General features: G+C 43.2%; 1 protein-coding gene across 1 annotated transcript in view; it reads right to left on the bottom strand.

Moving 5' to 3' along the window:
• GLP2R (glucagon like peptide 2 receptor) overlaps positions 1 to 19,520 on the bottom strand; it is a 128,752-nt gene that overhangs the window by 68,319 nt on the left and 40,913 nt on the right. The window contains exon 2 of the mRNA XM_044297228.1: positions 6,623 to 6,719. Coding sequence (XP_044153163.1) covers positions 6,623 to 6,719 — 97 coding nt within the window. The remainder of the gene's footprint in view (positions 1 to 6,622; positions 6,720 to 19,520) is intronic.

The raw sequence follows: 19,520 nt of genomic DNA, 5'->3' as shown, positions 1-19,520 counted from the left end.
CAAAATAATAAAAGGTTTACAATCATTAAATAATAATATTCACACATAATACAAATAAAACCAAAAATGATAAGAAATGAAAAGAAAAAAATTTACAGCAAAAAACAATATAAAGCCCTAAAAAGAACGACGATATCAACATATTATTATTATTAGGGATGTACCGGCCCTTTAAAAGAGGTCCTGTAGTATATACGCTATACGACTGATCGAGCGCCAATAATTTACATAAAAATGAAGCGATGAGCGAGTAGCTCGGCACCGTGTCATGATCATGTGTTTCGCACGCCCGCAGTACAGACGTCACACCAATCAATTTATTCATATAATACAGGGGATGGGCGGCCGAGGCGGCTTGACTTTCATTATCGGAAATCTACGACTTCAGCGTTTACAGGCAGTGGTGCGGGAGCAGGCTCAAAAAAAAATTCAGTTGGTCTTTATGAAAAATAAACGGAGTGTCTGCAGAGCGAAATTCCCCTCTCCCCCCCCCCCCCCCCCCCCCCCCCCCAGCAGTGATTAGTCTATATGCAGGGGCAATTTTTTTTTTTTTTTTATATTGTATTTTTAACCTTTTTTTTTTTTTTTTTTTTATATTGTATTTTTAACCTTTTTTTTTTAATCTTGCACGCAGCTCCTCCAATCACTCATGCAGGTTCATCCAAGGTGTGGACATGAGTTACTGAAAGTTATTCTAACCCTCGCCTGATACAATCTCCGGTGATTCAGAGGAAGGAGATGCCAAAAAAAATGAAAGAAAAAACACTATGACTGGCAAATCTCCCAGAGGAATGATGACTCCGAATAGAAAGTAAAAAATTGCTAAAGGTTCATGTAAAAAAAAATCAACATAAAAAGAATAATGACGAAAATCTAAAAAATATAATCACATAAAACATCACAATATTAAGGAGCTAAAAAATATTTCACGGACCAGTGAAAAGTGATATGGAGCGTGCTGGTATAACCCGGGCATCTCCTGTATATAATTATATATGTACAGCTGGTATAACCTGGGTATCTCCTGTATATAATTATATATGTACAGCTGGTATAACCCGGGCATCTCCTGTATATAATTATATATGTACAGCTGGTATAACCTGGGTATCTCCTGTATATAATTATATATGTACAGCTGGTATAAGTTATACATCTCCTTGTATATAGTGATATGGAGCATGCTGGTATAACCTGGGCATCTCCTGTATATAATTATATATGTACAGCTGGTATAACCTGGGCATCTCCTGTATATAATTATATATGTACAGCTGGTATAAGTTATACATCTTCTTGTATACAGTGATATGGAGCGTGCTGGTATAACCTGGGCATCTCCTGTATATAATTATATATGTACAGCTGGTATAACCTGGGCATCTCCTGTATATAATTATATATGTACAGCTGGTATAACCTGGGCATCTCCTGTATATAATTATATATGTACAGCTGGTATAAGTTATACATCTTCTTGTATACAGTGATATGGAGCATGCTGGTATAACCTGGGCATCTCCTGTATATAATTGTATATGTACAGCAGGTATAAGTTATACATCTTCTTGTATATAGTGATATGGAGCATGCTGGTATAACCTGGGCATCTCCTGTATATAATTATATATGTACAGCTGGTATAACCTGGGCATCTCCTGTATATAATTATATATGTACAGCTGGTATAAGTTATACATCTTCTTGTATACAGTGATATGGAGCATGCTGGTATAACCTGGGCGTCTCCTGTATATAATTATATGTGTACAGCTGGTATAAGTTATACATCTTCCTGTATATAGTGATATGGACCATGCTGGTATAACCTGGGCATCTCCTGTATATAATTATATATGTACAGCTGGTATAAGTTATACATCTTCTTGTATATAGTGATATGGACCATGCTGGTATAACCTGGGTATCTCCTGTATATAATTATATATGTACAGCTGGTATAAGTTATACATCTTCTTATATATAGTGATATGGAGCATGCTGGTATAACCTGGGCATCTCCAGTATATAATTATATATGTACAGCTGGTATAACCTGGGCATCTCCTGTATATAATTATATATGTACAGCTGGTATAAGTTATACATCTTCTTGTATATAGTGATATGGAGCATGCTGGTATAACCTGGGCATCTCCTGTATATAATTATATATGTACAGCTGGTATAAGTTATACATCTTCTTGTATATAGTGATATGGAGCATGCTGGTATAACCTGGGTATCTCCTGTATATAATTATATATGTACAGCTGGTATAACCTGGGTATCTCCTGTATATAATTATATATGTACAGCTGGTATAAGGTATACATCTTCTTGTATACAGTGATATGTAGCATGCTGGTATAACCTGGGCATCTCCTGTATATAATTATATATGTACAGCTGGTATAACCTGGGCATCTCCTGTATATAATTATATATGTACAGCTGGTATAAGTTATACATCTTCTTGTATATAGTGATATGGAGCATGCTGGTATAACCTGGGCATCTCCTGTATATAATTATATATGTACAGCTGGTATAACCTGGGCATCTCCTGTATATAATTATATATGTACAGCTGGTATAAGTTATACATCTTCCTGTATATAGTGATATGGAGCATGCTGGTATAACCTGGGTATCTCCTGTATATAATTATATATGTACAGCTGGTATAACCTGGGTATATCCTGTATATAATTATATATGTACAGCTGGTATAACCTGGGCATCTCCTGTATATAATTATATATGTACAGCTGGTATAAGTTATACATCTTCTTGTATATAGTGATATGGAGCATGCTGGTATAACCTGGGTATCTCCTGTATATAATTATATATGTACAGCCGGTATAAGTTATACATCTTCTTGTATATAGTGATATGGAGCATGCTGGTATAACCTGGGCATCTCCTGTATATAATTATATATGTACAGCTGGTATAAGGTATACATCTTCTTGTATACAGTGATATGTAGCATGCTGGTATAACCTGGGCATCTCCTGTATATAATTATATATGTACAGCTGGTATAACCTGGGCATCTCCTGTATATAATTATATATGTACAGCTGGTATAAGTTATACATCTTCTTGTATATAGTGATATGGAGCATGCTGGTATAACCTGGGCATCTCCTGTATATAATTATATATGTACAGCTGGTATAACCTGGGCATCTCCTGTATATAATTATATATGTACAGCTGGTATAAGTTATACATCTTCTTGTATATAGTGATATGGAGCATGCTGGTATAACCTGGGCATCTCCTGTATATAATTATATATGTACAGCTGGTATAAGTTATACATCTTCTTGTATATAGTGATATGGAGCATGCTGATATAATCTGGGCATCTCCTGTATATAATTATATATGTACAGCTGGTATAAGTTATACATCTTCTTGTATATAGTGATATGGAGCATGCTGGTATAACCTGGGCATCTCCTGTATATAATTATATATGTAGAGCTGGTATAAGTTATACATCTTCTTGTATATAGTGATATGGAGCATGCTGGTATAACCTGGGCATCTCCTGTATATACAGACGTGGACAAAATTGTTGGTACCCTTTGGTCAATGAAAGAAAAAGTCACAATGGTCACAGAAATAACTTTAATCTGACAAAAGTAATAATAAATTAAAATTCTATAAATGTTAACCAATGAAAGTCAGACATTGTTTTTCAACCATGCTTCAACAGAATTATGTAAAAAAATAAACTCATGAAACAGGCATGGACAAAAATGATGGTACCCCTAACTTAATATTTTGTTGCGCAACCTTTTGAGGCAATCACTGCAATCAAACGCTTCCTGTAACTGTCAATGAGACATCTGCACCTCTCAGCAGGTATTTTGGCCCACTCCTCATGAGCAAACTGCTCCAGTTGTGTCCGGTTTGAAGGGTGCCTTTTCCAGACTGCATGTTTCAGCTCCTTCCAAAGATGCTCAATAGGATTGAGGTCAGGGCTCATAGAAGGCCACTTTAGAATAGTCCAATTTTTTCCTCTTAGCCATTCTTGGGTGTTTTTAGCGGTGTGTTTTGGGTCATTGTCCTGTTGCAAGACCCATGACCTGCGACTGAGACCAAGCTTTCTGACACTGGCTAGTACATTTCTCTCTAGAATTCCTTGATAGTCTTGAGATTTCATTGTACCCTGCACAGATTCAAGACACCCTGTGCCAGACGCAGCAAAGCAGCCCCAGAACATAACAGAGCCTCCTCCATGTTTCACAGTAGGGACAGTGTTCTTTTCTTGATATGCTTCATTTTTTCGTCTGTGAACATACAGCTGATGTGCCTTGGCAAAAACTTCGATTTTTGTCTCATCTGTCCACAGGACATTCTCCCAGAAGCTTTGTGGCTTGTCAACATGTAGTTTGGCATATTCCAGTCTTGCTTTTTTATGATTCGTTTTCAACAATGGTGTCCTCCTTGGTCGTCTCCCATGTAGTCCACTTTGGCTCAAACAACGACGGATGGTGCGATCTGACACTGATGTTCCTTGAGCATGAAGTTCACCTTGAATCTCTTTAGAAGTCTTTCTAGGCTCTTTTGTTACCATTCGGATTATCCGTCTCTTAGATTTGTCATCAATTTTCCTCCTGCGGCCACGTCCAGGGAGGTTGGCTACAGTCCCATGGATCTTAAACTTATGAATAATATGTGCAACTGTACTCACAGGAACATCTAGTTGCTTGGAGATGGTCTTATAGCCTTTACCTTTAACATGCTTGTCTATAATTTTCTTTCTGATCTCTTGAGACAGCTCTTTCCTTTGCTTCCTCTGGTCCATGTCGAGTGTGGTACACACCATATCACCAAACAACACAGTGATTACCTGGAGCCATATATATAGGCCCAATGGCTGATTACAAGGTTGTAGACACCTGTGATGCTAATTAGTGGACACACCTTGAATTAACATGTCCCTTTGGTCACATTATGTTCTGTGTTTTCTAGGGGTACCATCATTTTTGTCCATGCCTGTTTCATGAGTTTATTTTTTTACATAATTCTGTTGAAGCATGGTTGAAAAACAATGTCTGACTTTCATTGGTTAACATTTATAGAATTTTAATTTATTATTACTTTTGTCAGATTAAAGTTATTTCTGTGACCATTGTGACTTTTTCTTTCATTGACCAAAGGGTACCAACAATTTTGTCCACGTCTGTAATTATATATGTACAGCTGGTATAACCTGGGCATCTCCTGTATATAATTATATATGTACAGCTGGTATAAGTTATACATCTTCTTGTATATAGTGATATGGACCATGCTGGTATAACCTGGGCATCTCCTGTATATAATTATATATGTAGAGCTGGTATAACCTGGGCATCTCCTGTATATAATTATATATGTACAGCTGGTATAAGTTATACATCTTCTTGTATATAGTGATATGGACCATGCTGGTATAACCTGGGCATCTCCTGTATATAATTATATATGTAGAGCTGGTATAAGTTATACATCTTCTTGTATATAGTGATATGGACCATGCTGGTATAACCTGGGCATCTCCTGTATATAATTATATATGTACAGCTGGTATAAGTTATACATCTTCTTGTATATAGTGATATGGACCATGCTGGTATAACCTGGGCATCTCCTGTATATAATTATATATGTAGAGCTGGTATAAGTTATACATCTTCTTGTATATAGTGATATGGACCATGCTGGTATAACCTGGGCATCTCCTGTATATAATTATATATGTACAGCTGGTATAAGTTATACATCTTCTTGTATATAGTGATATGGAGCATGCTGGTATAACCTGGGCTTCTCCTGTATATAATTATATATGTACAGCTGGCATAAGTTATACATCTTCTTGTATATAGTGATATGGAGCATGCTGGTATAACCTGGGTATCTCCTGTATATAATTATATATGTACAGCTGGTATAACCTGGGTATCTCCTGTATATAATTATATATGTACAGCTGGTATAAGTTATACATCTTCTTGTATATAGTGATATGGAGCATGCTGGTATAACCTGGGCATCTCCAGTATATAATTATATATGTACAGCTGGTATAACCTGGGCATCTCCTGTATATAATTATATATGTAGAGCTGGTATAAGTTATACATCTTCTTGTATATAGTGATATGGAGCATGCTGGTATAACCTGGGCATCTCCTGTATATAATTATATATGTACAGCTGGTATAACCTGGGCATCTCCTGTATATAATTATATATGTACAGCTGGTATAAGTTATACATCTTCTTGTATACAGTGATATGGACCATGCTGGTATAACCTGGGCATCTCCTGTATATAATTATATATGTGCAGCTGGTATAAGTTATACATCTTCCTGTATATAGTGATATGGAGCATGCTGGTATAACCTGGGTATCTCCTGTATATAATTATATATGTACAGCTGGTATAAGTTATACATCTTCTTGTATATAGTAATATATGGACCATGCTGGTATAACCTGGGTATCTCTGAAAATAACGTGCAGTTGTTTAGTGTGGTTTATGTATTTTCGGGTTCGCTTTGTGTCAGTGAATAGAAACCATCATTCTCTCAATCTGTCGGGATCTTACCAGTCAGCAGCATCCTCTGTTGTTCCAGTCTTGTCAGGCATTCTTGCTTGTACTGCGACCACTTCATGATGATGTCCTCGAGCACCTCTCCGCTGACCTAGAAGGTGACAGCCATGTTTAATGAGAGCGTCCTTACATGAGGCTCAGCGCAGCACACGTTCCCCACATTGTGACATGATGCAGCCATACTGCACCACCTGAGCTTCCATGATAACCTTTCAGGTGCCTTGAAGAGATGGGTGAGAAATGTAGTAGAAGTATTAATGGTGGCTCCATTAACTATCACCCATTAGATCTGTGATATTTGGTTTAAAGGGGAAATGTACTAAATATGTAACATGGAAGTAGGAGACCCTGCTGCCTCTAGTGCAGGACTCAAAGACCCCTTTATGTCCAGGGTCATCCATGAAGCAATGGAAAGAATCAAAATCCCCTCCCCCATACTAGTATACAATATCCCTTTATAGGTGCCCAGGATTTCCATATGTATGTATGATTTCCACCACTTGGTGTCGCTGCTTTAATACAATGCGACGCCATCTGGCGTCACAGTAAATGTGAATGGTGCTTATGATCTGCTGACACAATCCGTCCACACATCAGCCTTGAATGTTTAGATATTGTAAAACCATTCAAAAAAATTAAGGTGGAGTTCCCCATGGTCATTCAGATGTTGTAGGGTCAAACATTGGCCAATCAGCAAAAAAAAAAAAGTTCAAGCCTAGCCCCGCCTCTTCCTCTATGCTATAAAGGAAGAGGCAGGGCTATGTAAAGTAGAGTCCTCCTGATTAACCCTTTTATGGTATTATTTAAACGTCACCTTTCGATGAAGCCATAACTTTTTATGACTGTAAGCTTAATTCAAAGCCAAATTTAAGAAAAAATAATTTATTTATTTTTTTAAATAAATAAAATCTCCGCTTCGGGTGACGTCTCAAAAAATGAATTTGTTCTACATCAACTTAAAGGCTAAACAGTTAGTCAGTGACAGCTGGTGTCATGACCGGACCCTGAACACGGCGGCCAAGTCTCCTTCACTGGAGAAGATTAATGACCAGCGGGATCGGGGGAAGGGGGGGGGGGGTTTACAATGCTCTTATGGTTTGCACGTTCTGCTAAGTACGGCTCTCAGTAGGAATTTCCAGTAAAAACGCTCAGGCTTATCTGCACGAGGATGAAAATACCATAAAAGATATTTGAAAAGATAATAAAAGGTAGTGGGTGTGAAACACTAAAATAGATGCCCATAAACCCTGCACCAGAAGCCAAGTATTAGGTCCACCAAAGTCTACAATTGATGCTGTCTAATTTCTTGCCTTAGAACTCAATACCACATGGACCCAACACTAAGGATAATTGTGTTCTGCCTTCCTATTGGTTTGACCATGAGTCCATCTTATTTGGGCCACCATTGTCTATGATGAATCTGCTCTTATAGCTTAGCCTACAACCCCCTGGCCTCTGAGCTTGGATAATGAAGGACCTGGGTGTCTCAACTGAAAGGCTTAAGCAGTGAATAGTCAACCAGCCATAAGAGCCAGGTCATACCACTTGTAAGAATAATAAGAGGTGTGAGGCCCCAACATCAAATCTTGAATTCTCTACGACTCGGATTCCTAAGTCTGAGACCAAAGTTTTAGTAAGTGGTTATAACTAGAGATAAGCAAATTTTTTAAAAAATTGATTCGGTCGGTTCGCCAAATTTTCCAAAAATATTTGATTCGATCCGAATTTACTCGTAGTGAATGACGTAAAAAAAACTGCTATTTCCCGGCTGCAGAGAGCCTTTATAGTGGTGTAGAACACTGTGTCTTGCAGTAACATGCATAGGGAGTCTGCTGTGGACATGCAGATGACAGGCGTCGCTCTTAGAATCACTGCACACTTCACTTATTTGGGCAGTTACGGGGCCAAAACTGACCAAATAACTCAAGTGTGAACTCAGCCTTATGGGTCGATGTTAGCACCAAGAAGAAGCGCACTCCTTTTACACCGTCTGTCCACATAGATGTCTACAGAACCTGTTCTATTAAATGCTTATACAAGTAGAGCCCCCTGACAGAGTGGAGAGGGTGTCAGCAGTAAGTTTGTGTTGACGTCACTGATTATTTTGCCCTTCCTCCGATCCATCAGAACAATAACCACCAAAAGACGGATCCTGTCTGGTGAGCATCCACCTTCCCTCGGTCAGCATTTGGTCAGTAATCCATCAGTATTGCTAATGCCAAAAAAAACAGGAGTGGATCCAAAACAGAGATGACACGTGAATGGAATATTTGCATGTTTTCTGTGTTTTGTACCCACTCCTGCTATTGGCTACCAAATCATAAGCCAATTCTGATGGGACCATACAGGCCCTACAGCCGCTACACAGACAAGATCCGTTGTGCGTCTCAGTTTTCCTTCCTTCTGACAGATCAGAAGAAAGGTCAAATGAATGATGATTTCAGCCAGGCCGAAAGCCAAAATAGTGGACCAATCATGAAGTGGGGAGGGTGGGAACAGCATGAGAAGTCCACCGAGTGGACCAATGACATAGTGGTGAGGTTCAAGCAGCATGAGGAGACCACAGAGTGGCCCAATGACAGGGTCTGGAGGTGGAAGCAGTATGAAACCACCGAGTGGCACAATGACCTAGTCTGGAGGTGGAGGCAGCAGCATCAGGAGAAGGCCACTAAGTGGCACAATGATTGAGTCTGGAGTTGGCAGCATCAGGAGAAGGCCACCGAATGGCACAATGACCTAGTCTTGAGGTGGCGGCAGCAGTAACAGCATCAGGAGAAGGCCACCGAGTGGCACAATGGCAGAGTCTGGAGGTGGGGGCAACATGTGGAGGCCACTGAGTGGCACAATGACCGAGTCTGGAGGTGGCGGCAGCAGCATCAGGAGAAGGCCACAGAGTGGCACAATGACAGAGTATGGAGTTGGCAGCATCAGGAGAAGACTATCGAGTGGCACAATGACCGAGTCTGGAGTTGGCAGCAGCATAAAGAGGCCACCAAGTGGCACAATGACCGAGTCCGGAGGTGGCGGCAGCAGCAACAGGAGAAGGCCACTAAGTGGCACAATGGCCGAGTCTGGAGTTGGCAACAGTATGAGGAGGCAACCGAGTGGAACAATGACCGAGTCTGGAGGTGGCGGCAGCATGAGGAGGACACCGAGTGGCACAATGACTGAGTCTGGAGGTGGCAGCAGTATGAGGAAGCCACCAAGTAGCACAATGACAGAGTGTGGAGGTGGCAGCAGTATGAGGAAGTCATCAAGTGGCACAATGACAGAGTGTGGAGGTGGTGGCGGCGGCAGCAGCAGCAGCATCAGTAGGAGGCCAATGACAGAGTGTGGCAGTAGCGGCAGCATCCGGAGACCACAGAGTGGCAAGGTGATATAGTGTGGAGGTGGCAGCGACGATGAGATATTGCAGAGGTGGCAGCAGCATGAGGAGGACACAGAGTGGCACGACGAGAGATTGCGGAGGTGGCGACAGCATGAGGAGGCCACCGAGTGGCACAATGACCGAGTCTGAAGTTGGCAGCAGCATAAAGAGGTGTCATGCCCTGCTCGGACGGTGTGCGGAGGTCTGTCAGATTGGCAGCACGTGTCTAACCTTTTGTTTGTTTTGGAATCATGCTGGATCCGCCTTCCTTCAGGTGCTCTGGGTGGGGTCATTGGCTTAAATTGCCTTCAATCCCAGAGGGCCGTGCGGGTTATGGAATTCTGTCTGGCCTTGGATTCAAGGAAGGAAGGATTGTCTGTTCCAGCTCAGATAAGTTTGGTTTCTGTTTGTGTTGTTTGCGGTCTAGGCTATTTGTGTGTCTTCTGCCCCTTCTCCCCTTTCACCATCTCAGGGATTGTAGGGTGTTTGCAGTCCAGGCACGAGGGACACTTCATTCCTACCATCAAGGTCTGAATGTGGGCTTAGCAGCATAGGGAGAGAAGTCAGGGATGTGCTAGGAGGTGACCTGTCCCCAGCATCTAGCCTAGACACTTGTGTATTTGGTTGTCTGTGTATCTGAGATCCTGTCCGCCGTGACATTATAACCCGCCATACTGTGACTGCCATTACTCAGCGGTTTTGTGATGACGTCAATTGATGCACTGGTTGCCCGCATGCAGGGATTATCCCTAGAGGTTGCGGATCTGCGTAGTTCGGTCACACAGTGTCAGAGTGTTCTGGCATCAGGTGCAGGTTAAATTGGTGGGGAGCCTAAAGTCGCTCTTCCCGAGAAATTTACAGGGGGTGCGGATGATTTTATACGCTTTAAAGAGTGATGCAAATTGTATTTTCGACTGCGTCCATTTTCGTCAAGTGATGAAAGTCAGAGGGTTGGTATCATCATGTCTCTGCTTAAAGGGGACACGCAATCCTTGGCTTTTTCTCTGCCGCTCGGTTCTCTGGCCTTCCGGTCGGTGGAGGAATTTTTGAAAGCCCTGGGATTGGTTTACGATGATCCAGATCGGGTCTCAATGGCAGAATCTAAATTGCATAATTTATTACAGGGTGAACATACTGCAGAGGTTTACTGCGTAGAGTTTAGGAGATGGGCTACTGAGTCAGGGTGGAACGACCCTGCGTTACGTAGTCAGTTTTGTCAGAGGTTATCTGAGAGGTTGAAAGATGCCCTGGCTTTTCATGAGTACCCAGTACGGTTAGATAGACGTATCAGAGAAAGGAGTAGGGCTCCCTCCGCACAAGGGATCCCTTCTGCGTGTGGTTTCGTCTCACCTGCTGCCCAGGGTGATATTACTTATAACTCTGGGGTAGGGGAGGAACCCATGCAGTTGGGTCAGATATCTTTACGTTCTGGTAGGAAAAACTTTAGGAGATTACATAAACTACGTTACTACTGTGAAAAAAGTGACCATTTTGTTTTTTCTTGTCCTTTTGTTGAACCGCATGATGATGATGTGAAAGAAAAAAAAAACATCCTGACTCTTGGTAGCGTGAATGGAGTAGTGGAACAAGCAAATATGCAAGCTCCCTGTAATTCTCGTTTTCTCCTTCCAGCTATGGTGGCGCTAGACTCAAGAAAATTTTCTGTTGAGGTATTCATTGACTGTGGTGCTGGGTTAAACCTTATTGACTTTCTTTTTCTTCAAAATCTGGGTCTAAGTACGTGCACTTTAGAAAGGGAGATTCCGGTGTTTGCAATAGATTCTTCACCTCTTTCTGAAAGGAGTCTCACTCATATTGCACATGGTATTCAGTTGAGGGTGGGTGATTCACATGTAGAGTTTATATCTTGTTTTGTCATGAGGGATTTGCCTGCTCCTATAGTCCTAGGTTTACCGTGGTTGACAAAACACAATCAAATTATTGATTGGCAAGCAAGACAAATTATTGGTTGGGGAGAGTTTTGTTCAGAGAATTGTCTTGGCACATTTATCTCTGGGGTGTCCACTGCGGTTCTACCTCAGTATCTCTCAGACTTTGTGGATGTCTTTTCGGAGGGTGGGACCCCGGAATTGCCATTCCCAGGAGCTAAGTTGCCAAAGTCTCGCCTTTACAATCTTTCCCAACCTGAAAGAGAGGTCATGCGAAAGTATATCGCCGAGAGTTTGGCAAAAGGTCATATTAGGCCATCTAAGTCTCCGGTGGCAGTAGGTTTTTTCTTTGTCAAGAAAAAGGATGAATGACTGAGACCGTGTTTGGATTTTCGGGAATTGAACCGTATTACGGTCCGGGATCCGTATCCCCTTCCTTTGATCTCCAACCTTTTTGATCAGATTGTTGGTGCCAGGGTGTTCTCCAAGTTGGATTTGAGAGGGGCCTACAATCTGATCAGAATCAAGGAAGGGGATGAGTGGAAGACGGCCTTCAATACGCACGAGGGTCATTTTGAGAATCTGGTTATGCCTTTTGGGTTGACGAACGCGCCAGCGGTATTTCAGCGATTCGTCAATGACATTTTTCATCACTTGGTGGGGAGGTTCATGGTAGTTTACTTAGATGACATTTTAATTTACTCTCCTGATCTGAAGACCCATCAGGATCATGTGAGACAGGTTTTGACGATCCTTCAGGAGAATAAGTTAAATGCCAAATTGGAAAAATGTGTGTTTTCTGTGCAGGAGCTTCCGTTTTTGGGATATCTGCTTTCCGACTCTGGTTTTCGTATGGACCCCGAAAAAGTACGGGCGGTTCTGGAATGGGACCGACCAGAGAATCAGAAAGCTTTGATGCGGTATTTGGGGTTTACTAACTATTATAGAAAATGTATTCTAAACTATTCCACCATTGTTAAACCTCTGACTGATATGACAAAGAAGGGCACTGACGTCTCCGTTTGGTCGGAGGAGGCATTGCAGGCCTTTTCGACTATTAAGGAGTGTTTTGCGTCTGCTCCCATTCTCGTGCAGCCCGATGTGTCTCAACCATTCGTGGTGGAGGTGGATGCATCAGAAGTGGGGGTGGGAGCGGTGCTGTCGCAGGGTTCTTCTCCTGGCAAGTGGGTCCCGCGTGCTTTCTTTTCCAAGAAGCTCTCGGTCGCCGAGAGGAACTATGATGTGGGAGATAGAGAGTTGCTGGCTATAAAGTTGGCCTTTGAGGAATGGCGTCACTGGTTGGAGAGGGCTTCTCACCCTGTTACTGTTTAAACGGATCATAAGAATTTGGCTTACCTGCAATATGCCAAGCGTCTGAACCCTAGACAGGCCAGATGGTCACAGTTTTTTTTACCAGGTTCAATTTTGTTGTTACTTTTCGTCCGGGGGTCAAAAACATCAAGGCAGATGCGTTGTCTCGCAGTTTTCCTGGGGGAGGTGATTCAGAGGATCCTGCTCCGATTTTGGCTGACGGGGTTGTGGTTACCGCTCTGTATCCCGAATTGGAGATGTAGGTGTTGGGAGCCCAGGAGGGGGCTCCTGGTTCCTGTCCCCCAGGGAGGTTGTTTGTTCCCAAAGAACTGCGATACAAGGTTTTCAAGGAACATCACGATACTGTCCTTGCCGTACATCCTGGTGGTAAGTCCACCTGTGACCTTGTGTCCCGGAGGATCTGGTGCCCCGGGTTACGTAGAAGCATTGAGGATTACGTGGCAGTCTGTGAGACCTGTGCACAATCTAAGGTTGCTCATACTCGACCGGCTGGTTCACTCCTTCCTTTATCTATTCCGTCTCGTCCTTGGATGCACTTGTCCATGGACTTTATTACGGATCTGCCGAGTTCCTCGGGGAAAACTGTAATTTTGGTGGTAGTTGATCGTTTTAGCAAGATGACTCATTTTATATCGTTAACTAGTCTGCCTAATGCCAAGACTCTTGCGCAAATTTTTGTTGACAATATCGTGAGATCGCATGGTATTCCTTCGGATGTGGTTTCTGATAGGGGCACGCAGTTTGTCTCCAGGTTCTGGAGGGCGTTCTGCTCTCGGCTTGGCATTCAACTTTTGTTCTCTTCGGCTTTCCATCCGCAGTCGAATGGACAGACGGAGCGTACTAATCAGAACCTGGAGACCTACTTGAGGTGCTTTGTGGCGGAGAATCAGGAGGACTGGTCCTCATTCCTGCCCTTAGCAGAGTTTGCTTTGAATAACCGTAGACAGGAATCCACGGTAAGTCGCCATTTTTTGGCGCATATGGTTTTCATCCTCAGTTTGGTACCTTTTCTGGGACTAGTTCTTCTGGGATGCCAGAGGAGGAAAGGTTTTCTTCTACCTTATCCTCTATATGGCGGAGGATACAAGTGAATTTGGAGACGATGGGTGAGAGATATAAGCGAATGGCTGACAGGAGACGTGTGACTGGTCCGGACCTGTGTGTGGGTGATCTGGTGTGGTTGTCCACTAAAAACATTAAATTGAGAGTGCCATCTTGGAAACTGGGTCCAAGATTTATCGGCCCGTACAAAATATCTGCGCTGATCAATCCAGTAGCGTTTTGGCTGGATCTTCCGCAGACTTGGAGGATCCATGATGTGTTCCATAGATCTTAATTGAAAAAATATGTGAGACCAGTGGAACCATGGCCATTGCCCCCTCCTCCTATTCTGGTCAATGGGAATTTAGAGTTTGAGATCTCCAGGATTCTTGACTCTAGAGTTCTTCGGGGGGTTCCCTTCAGTACCTGGTACACTGGAGGGGATACGGCCCCGAGGAGAGGATGTGGGTTCCGGCACTGGAGGTCAACGCCAGCCGACTGGTTAGGGCTTTTCACAGAGTCCACCCGGATAGGGTTGGTCCGGGGTGCCCGAGGTCTGTCAGATTGGCAGCACGTGTCTAACCTTTTGTTTGTTTTGGAATCATGCTGGATCCGCCTTGCCTTCAATCCCAGAGGGCCGTGCGCGTTATAGAATTCTGTCTGGCCTTGGATTCAAGGAAGGAAGGATTGTCTGTTCCAGCTCAGATAAGTTTGGTTTCTGTTTGTGTTGTTTGCGGTCTAGGCTATTTGTGTGTCTTCTGCCCCTTCTCCCCTTTCACCATATCAGGGATTCTAGGGTATTTGCAGTCCAGGCACGAGGACACTTCGTTCCTACCATTAAGGTCTGAACGTGGGCTTAGCAGCATAGGGAGAGAAGTCAGGGATGTGCTAGGAGGTGACCTGTCCCCAGCATCTAGCATAGACACTTGCGTATTTGGTTGTCTGTGTATCTGAGATCCTGTCTGCCGTGACAAGAGGCCACCGAGTGGCACAATGACATAGTGTGGAGGTGGAAGCAGTATGAGGAAGCCACCGAGTGCCACAATGACAGAGTGTGGAGGTGGCGGCAGCATCAGGAGACCACAAAGTGGCAAGGTGACATAGTGTGGAGGTGGCAGCAGCATGAGGAGGCCACAGCATGAGGAGGCCACAGAGTGGCACAACAACGAGAGATTGCAAAAGTGGCAGCAGCATGAGGAGGCCACAGAGTGGAAGCTTCGTCTATTCATTTATAGGGAATATGGGACAGAACAGAAGGTTAAAATTTCTCAACTTTATAGGGTGCTGCTTAAAAGACGATTTAATAATACACATTCTCTGGGACAAAAGGCTTGGCAAATTGATTGTCTGTGAAGTTTTGGTTCAATTTAATAATATTTAATAAATTTAATAATAAAAATTAAGTGTTGCCTAAGACAGGAGAAAATCGGACAGTCTTCTGTTTATTCAACGACGTGGTTGCGATGGAGAAAGCATTCCAAAAAACAATTTCTCTCCACCTGGAGACGAATCCTGTCAAGATTGATGCAAGTATGGTATCAGCTGCTCATCGAGCCAGATACTTCTGGGTGAACCTGCCTGGCATGAACAGGCCTCTAGTAGCTACAGACAATGAGAAGAGAAAGCTTCAAGATAGCTTGGAGCACGGAAGAGTCGGGAGGTTCATCAAGATTGAAACCATAACTACCAGCCCCTGGTCTCTTTGTCAGGGAAAAACTCATGAGTGGGAAGGATGACATCCTGTGGTGCACAGAGATGGAGAGGGTCTTCGAATTCCCCCCTGCACTATACGGACATCTCAGAAATTAACCACTGCTCCCGACAGCAGCTCCTGGGAAGGTCATGGAGCATTTTGAAAGTGTGTAGAAGCCACACGGGGCACCTATGCTCCAGATTTATCATGAAGACATCATGGAGATTTTACCGGATATAAGTAATACATTTTGTTTTTGAGCAAAATACATCAATAAAGACTTTACCACATATAACTGCAGCGCTGAACGCTGAATAAAATTAGTTTTTTGACCGAAATAAGTCACTAAAGATTTTACCGCATATAGCGACAGCGCTGAACACATTTAGTTTTTCGACCAAAATACGTCAATAAAGACTTTACCGTATATAACTGCAGCGCTGAACGCTGAATAAATTTAGTTTTGAAATAATAACTGCAGAAGTAAAGTGGTATATATTTTTCATTTTGTACTGAAATAGACCACTAAACTCTTTCACCACAAATAAATGCAACAGTGAAGTGCATATTTTTTTCCTTTTTGTAATGAAATAGGACACTGAATGCTTTCACCACATATAACTGCAGAAGTGAAATGCGTATATATTATTCTTTTTCCACAGATATAAGCCACTAAAGGCTTTTCAACATAGCACTTGCACAAATAAATTGCTGATACTAATCCTTTGGGGCCCTGGGTTTTGACGACTCCTATGAGTGGATATTTCGATACTCTGGTGCTGTTGTGGGAAAATATTCTCTGTACTGCAGCCCTAAGTTGTGGGTATGAGAAAAAGTGGGTATGTGGTATATCATATTTTTAGAGTCAAGGCCTCAAACGTCATCATGATTCCTTGATCATAGATGTCGCTTAGGGTCCTAGCTCCCGCCGATATCCATTTGTCTGCTCCCATTACTCCCTGCATAGTTGGGAGGGAAGAAATGCAAATGAGCTCTTAACAAGCTTTGCCTCTAATGCCACCAGATGTAAGGCAGCTATCCTATAAGTCAATGTTCAGCTCTTTAACTAAGCCTTGAGACATAACTTGGATATTAAATAAGCCAGCACCTCATCTGCAGACAGCCATTTACCTTACCTTCATAGTTTTTGAAATGTATAAAAATGCTGCAGTTTATCTTGTGTTTTTAAATTTATTCCGGATATGTTCGATTAATGGAAGTATATTGAGTGACATTGCCCGGGAGTGTCGCTTGGTGATGTGGACACTTAGGTATTTGAAGGAGTCTACCACTTTCAGCTGAGAAACCTGAGAGGGTCCACTCCATTCTGCCCCGCCCAGTGGCATGTACACCGATTTCCCCCAATTAATTCTCCTAAGGCCTGAGTAATTCCAAAATTCGTCTATCATGTTCACTGCATCATTGAGAGACGAGTCAGGTGAGGACAAGTATAGAATCATGTCGTCGGCATCTAATTATTTTACGAACCTTCCTCTACCCCATGTTTACACTGCTCCTCACCCTAATGGCCAAGGTTTCAATTGCCAGGGCGAATAAGAGTGGCGATAAGGGGCAGCCCTGTCTCGTCCCTCTATGAAGGGGGAAGCTTTCTGACAGTTCTCCGTTGACCAATAGCTTACTTATCGGGTTGTTGTACAGGATCCTGACCCAACTGAGGTCCAAATCCAAAGCCTCTAAGACAGCCAATCAGATATCGCCATTCTATGAAATCGAACACTTTGACTGCGTCCAGTGAGGCTCGTGCCCAGTCTGCATTCATAGAATGTCCCAGCTGGGTCACCACCTGTACCCTTCTTATGTTCTCTGTGGCTACTGTGACATAAGTATACTCTAGACCTGGGATATCTAGACCTCCAGAGATTGAGCCAAGAATGTGCTGAGCTGTGAGGGGTTCCCTGTATTGGGTAGGTGTCACGGAATGTGTACAGGTAACAAGGCAAAGCAACATGTATAAACGACTCGCTGGATCCAAAAACTAAGGAACCAAGGGAGACCCCTGCAGAAGACCTGGCACTTTCCCTGGCTGCTCAGCCTATGCAAAGATCCGAATGGTGGAGGTTTGCATATCCACGAACCTTGACTATAAAGCCCTGAGCACCCTACAATAGTGAGGGGACACGACCACCGGCTCCCTACACAAGACACGGAGGGAGTCAGGGTCACCTGGGATCCAGCAAACAGATAATAACAGATAAAGGTACACTTAGCTTTGAAGCAAACAGGAGGACAGATCAGCGTGCACACACACTCCAGGAAGTAATATAAGCCGCCCAGAAAAGCATTCTGGGGAGGCATTTAAAGGGAAGCAATTAACACATGACAGCTGAGAGAGGCTGACGAGAGGAGGAGCTGAATACCAACACAGAAATTCAAGGAGGAGGTTCTGAAAGGCCTCTGTCAGAGCTTCTCAGCTGTCTGGTTGTGACAGTACCCCTCCCTCTACGAGTGGACTCCGGACACTCAGAACCCACCTTCTCAGGATGGGACCTATGGAAAGCCCTGATGAGACGAGAGGCCTTAATGTCCGTCACTGGGACCCACATCCTCTCCTCAGGACCATACCCCTCCCACTGAACAAGGTACTGAAGAGAACCGCGGACAAGACGAGAATCCACAATCCTAGATACCTGAAATTCAAGATTCCCATCAACCATAATCGGAGGAGGAGGCAAAGGCGAGGGTACAATGGGTTGAACATAAGGTTTCAATAAGGACTTATGAAAAACATTATGGATCTTCCAAGTCTGAGGAAGATCAAGACGGTATGCAACAGGATTGATGACAGACAGGATTTTGTAAGGCCCAATAAACCTAGGACCCAACTTCCAGGAGGGAACCTTCAATTTGATATTCTTGGTAGACAACCACACCAGATCACCAACATTCAGGTCCGGACCAAGCACACGTCTCTTATCAGCCACACGCTTATATCTCTCACTCATGCTCTTTAGATTATCTTGAATCTTTTGCCAAATAGATGACAAAGACGAGGAGAATCTGTCCTCATCAGGTAAACCAGAAGACCCCTCTCCCGAGAAAGTCCCAAACTGTGGATGAAACCCATATGCACCAAAAAATGGTGACTTATCAGAGGACTCCTGACGACGGTTATTTAAAGCAAACTCAGCAAGGGACAAAAAAGAACACCAATCCTCTTGATTCTCCGCCACAAAACGCAGATATGTCTCCAGATTCTGATTGACGCGCTCTGTCTGGCCATTCGACTGCGGGTGGAAAGCAGAAGAGAATGACAACCGAACCCCCAAGCGAGAACAGAAAGCCTTCCAGAATCTGGAAACAAACTGCGTGCCCCTATCAGAGACTATGTCTGAAGGAATACCGTGCAATTTGACAATGTGATCAACAAATGCCTGCGCCAGCGTCTTAGCATTGGGCAAACCAGGAAAAGGGATGAAATGCACCATTTTGCTAAAACAGTCCACCACCACCAGAATCACAGTCTTCCCCGAGGAACGAGGCAGGTCCGTGATAAAGTCCATGGACAGATGTGTCCAAGGACGGGAAGGAATGGGTAAGGGAAGGAGAGGA

This window comes from Bufo gargarizans, chromosome 6 (genome assembly GCF_014858855.1).
Source record: "Bufo gargarizans isolate SCDJY-AF-19 chromosome 6, ASM1485885v1, whole genome shotgun sequence".
Taxonomy (NCBI): domain Eukaryota; kingdom Metazoa; phylum Chordata; class Amphibia; order Anura; family Bufonidae; genus Bufo; species Bufo gargarizans.
The sequence above is the reverse complement of the archived record's forward strand: the minus strand, read 5'-3'. Positions and strand labels throughout refer to the sequence as shown.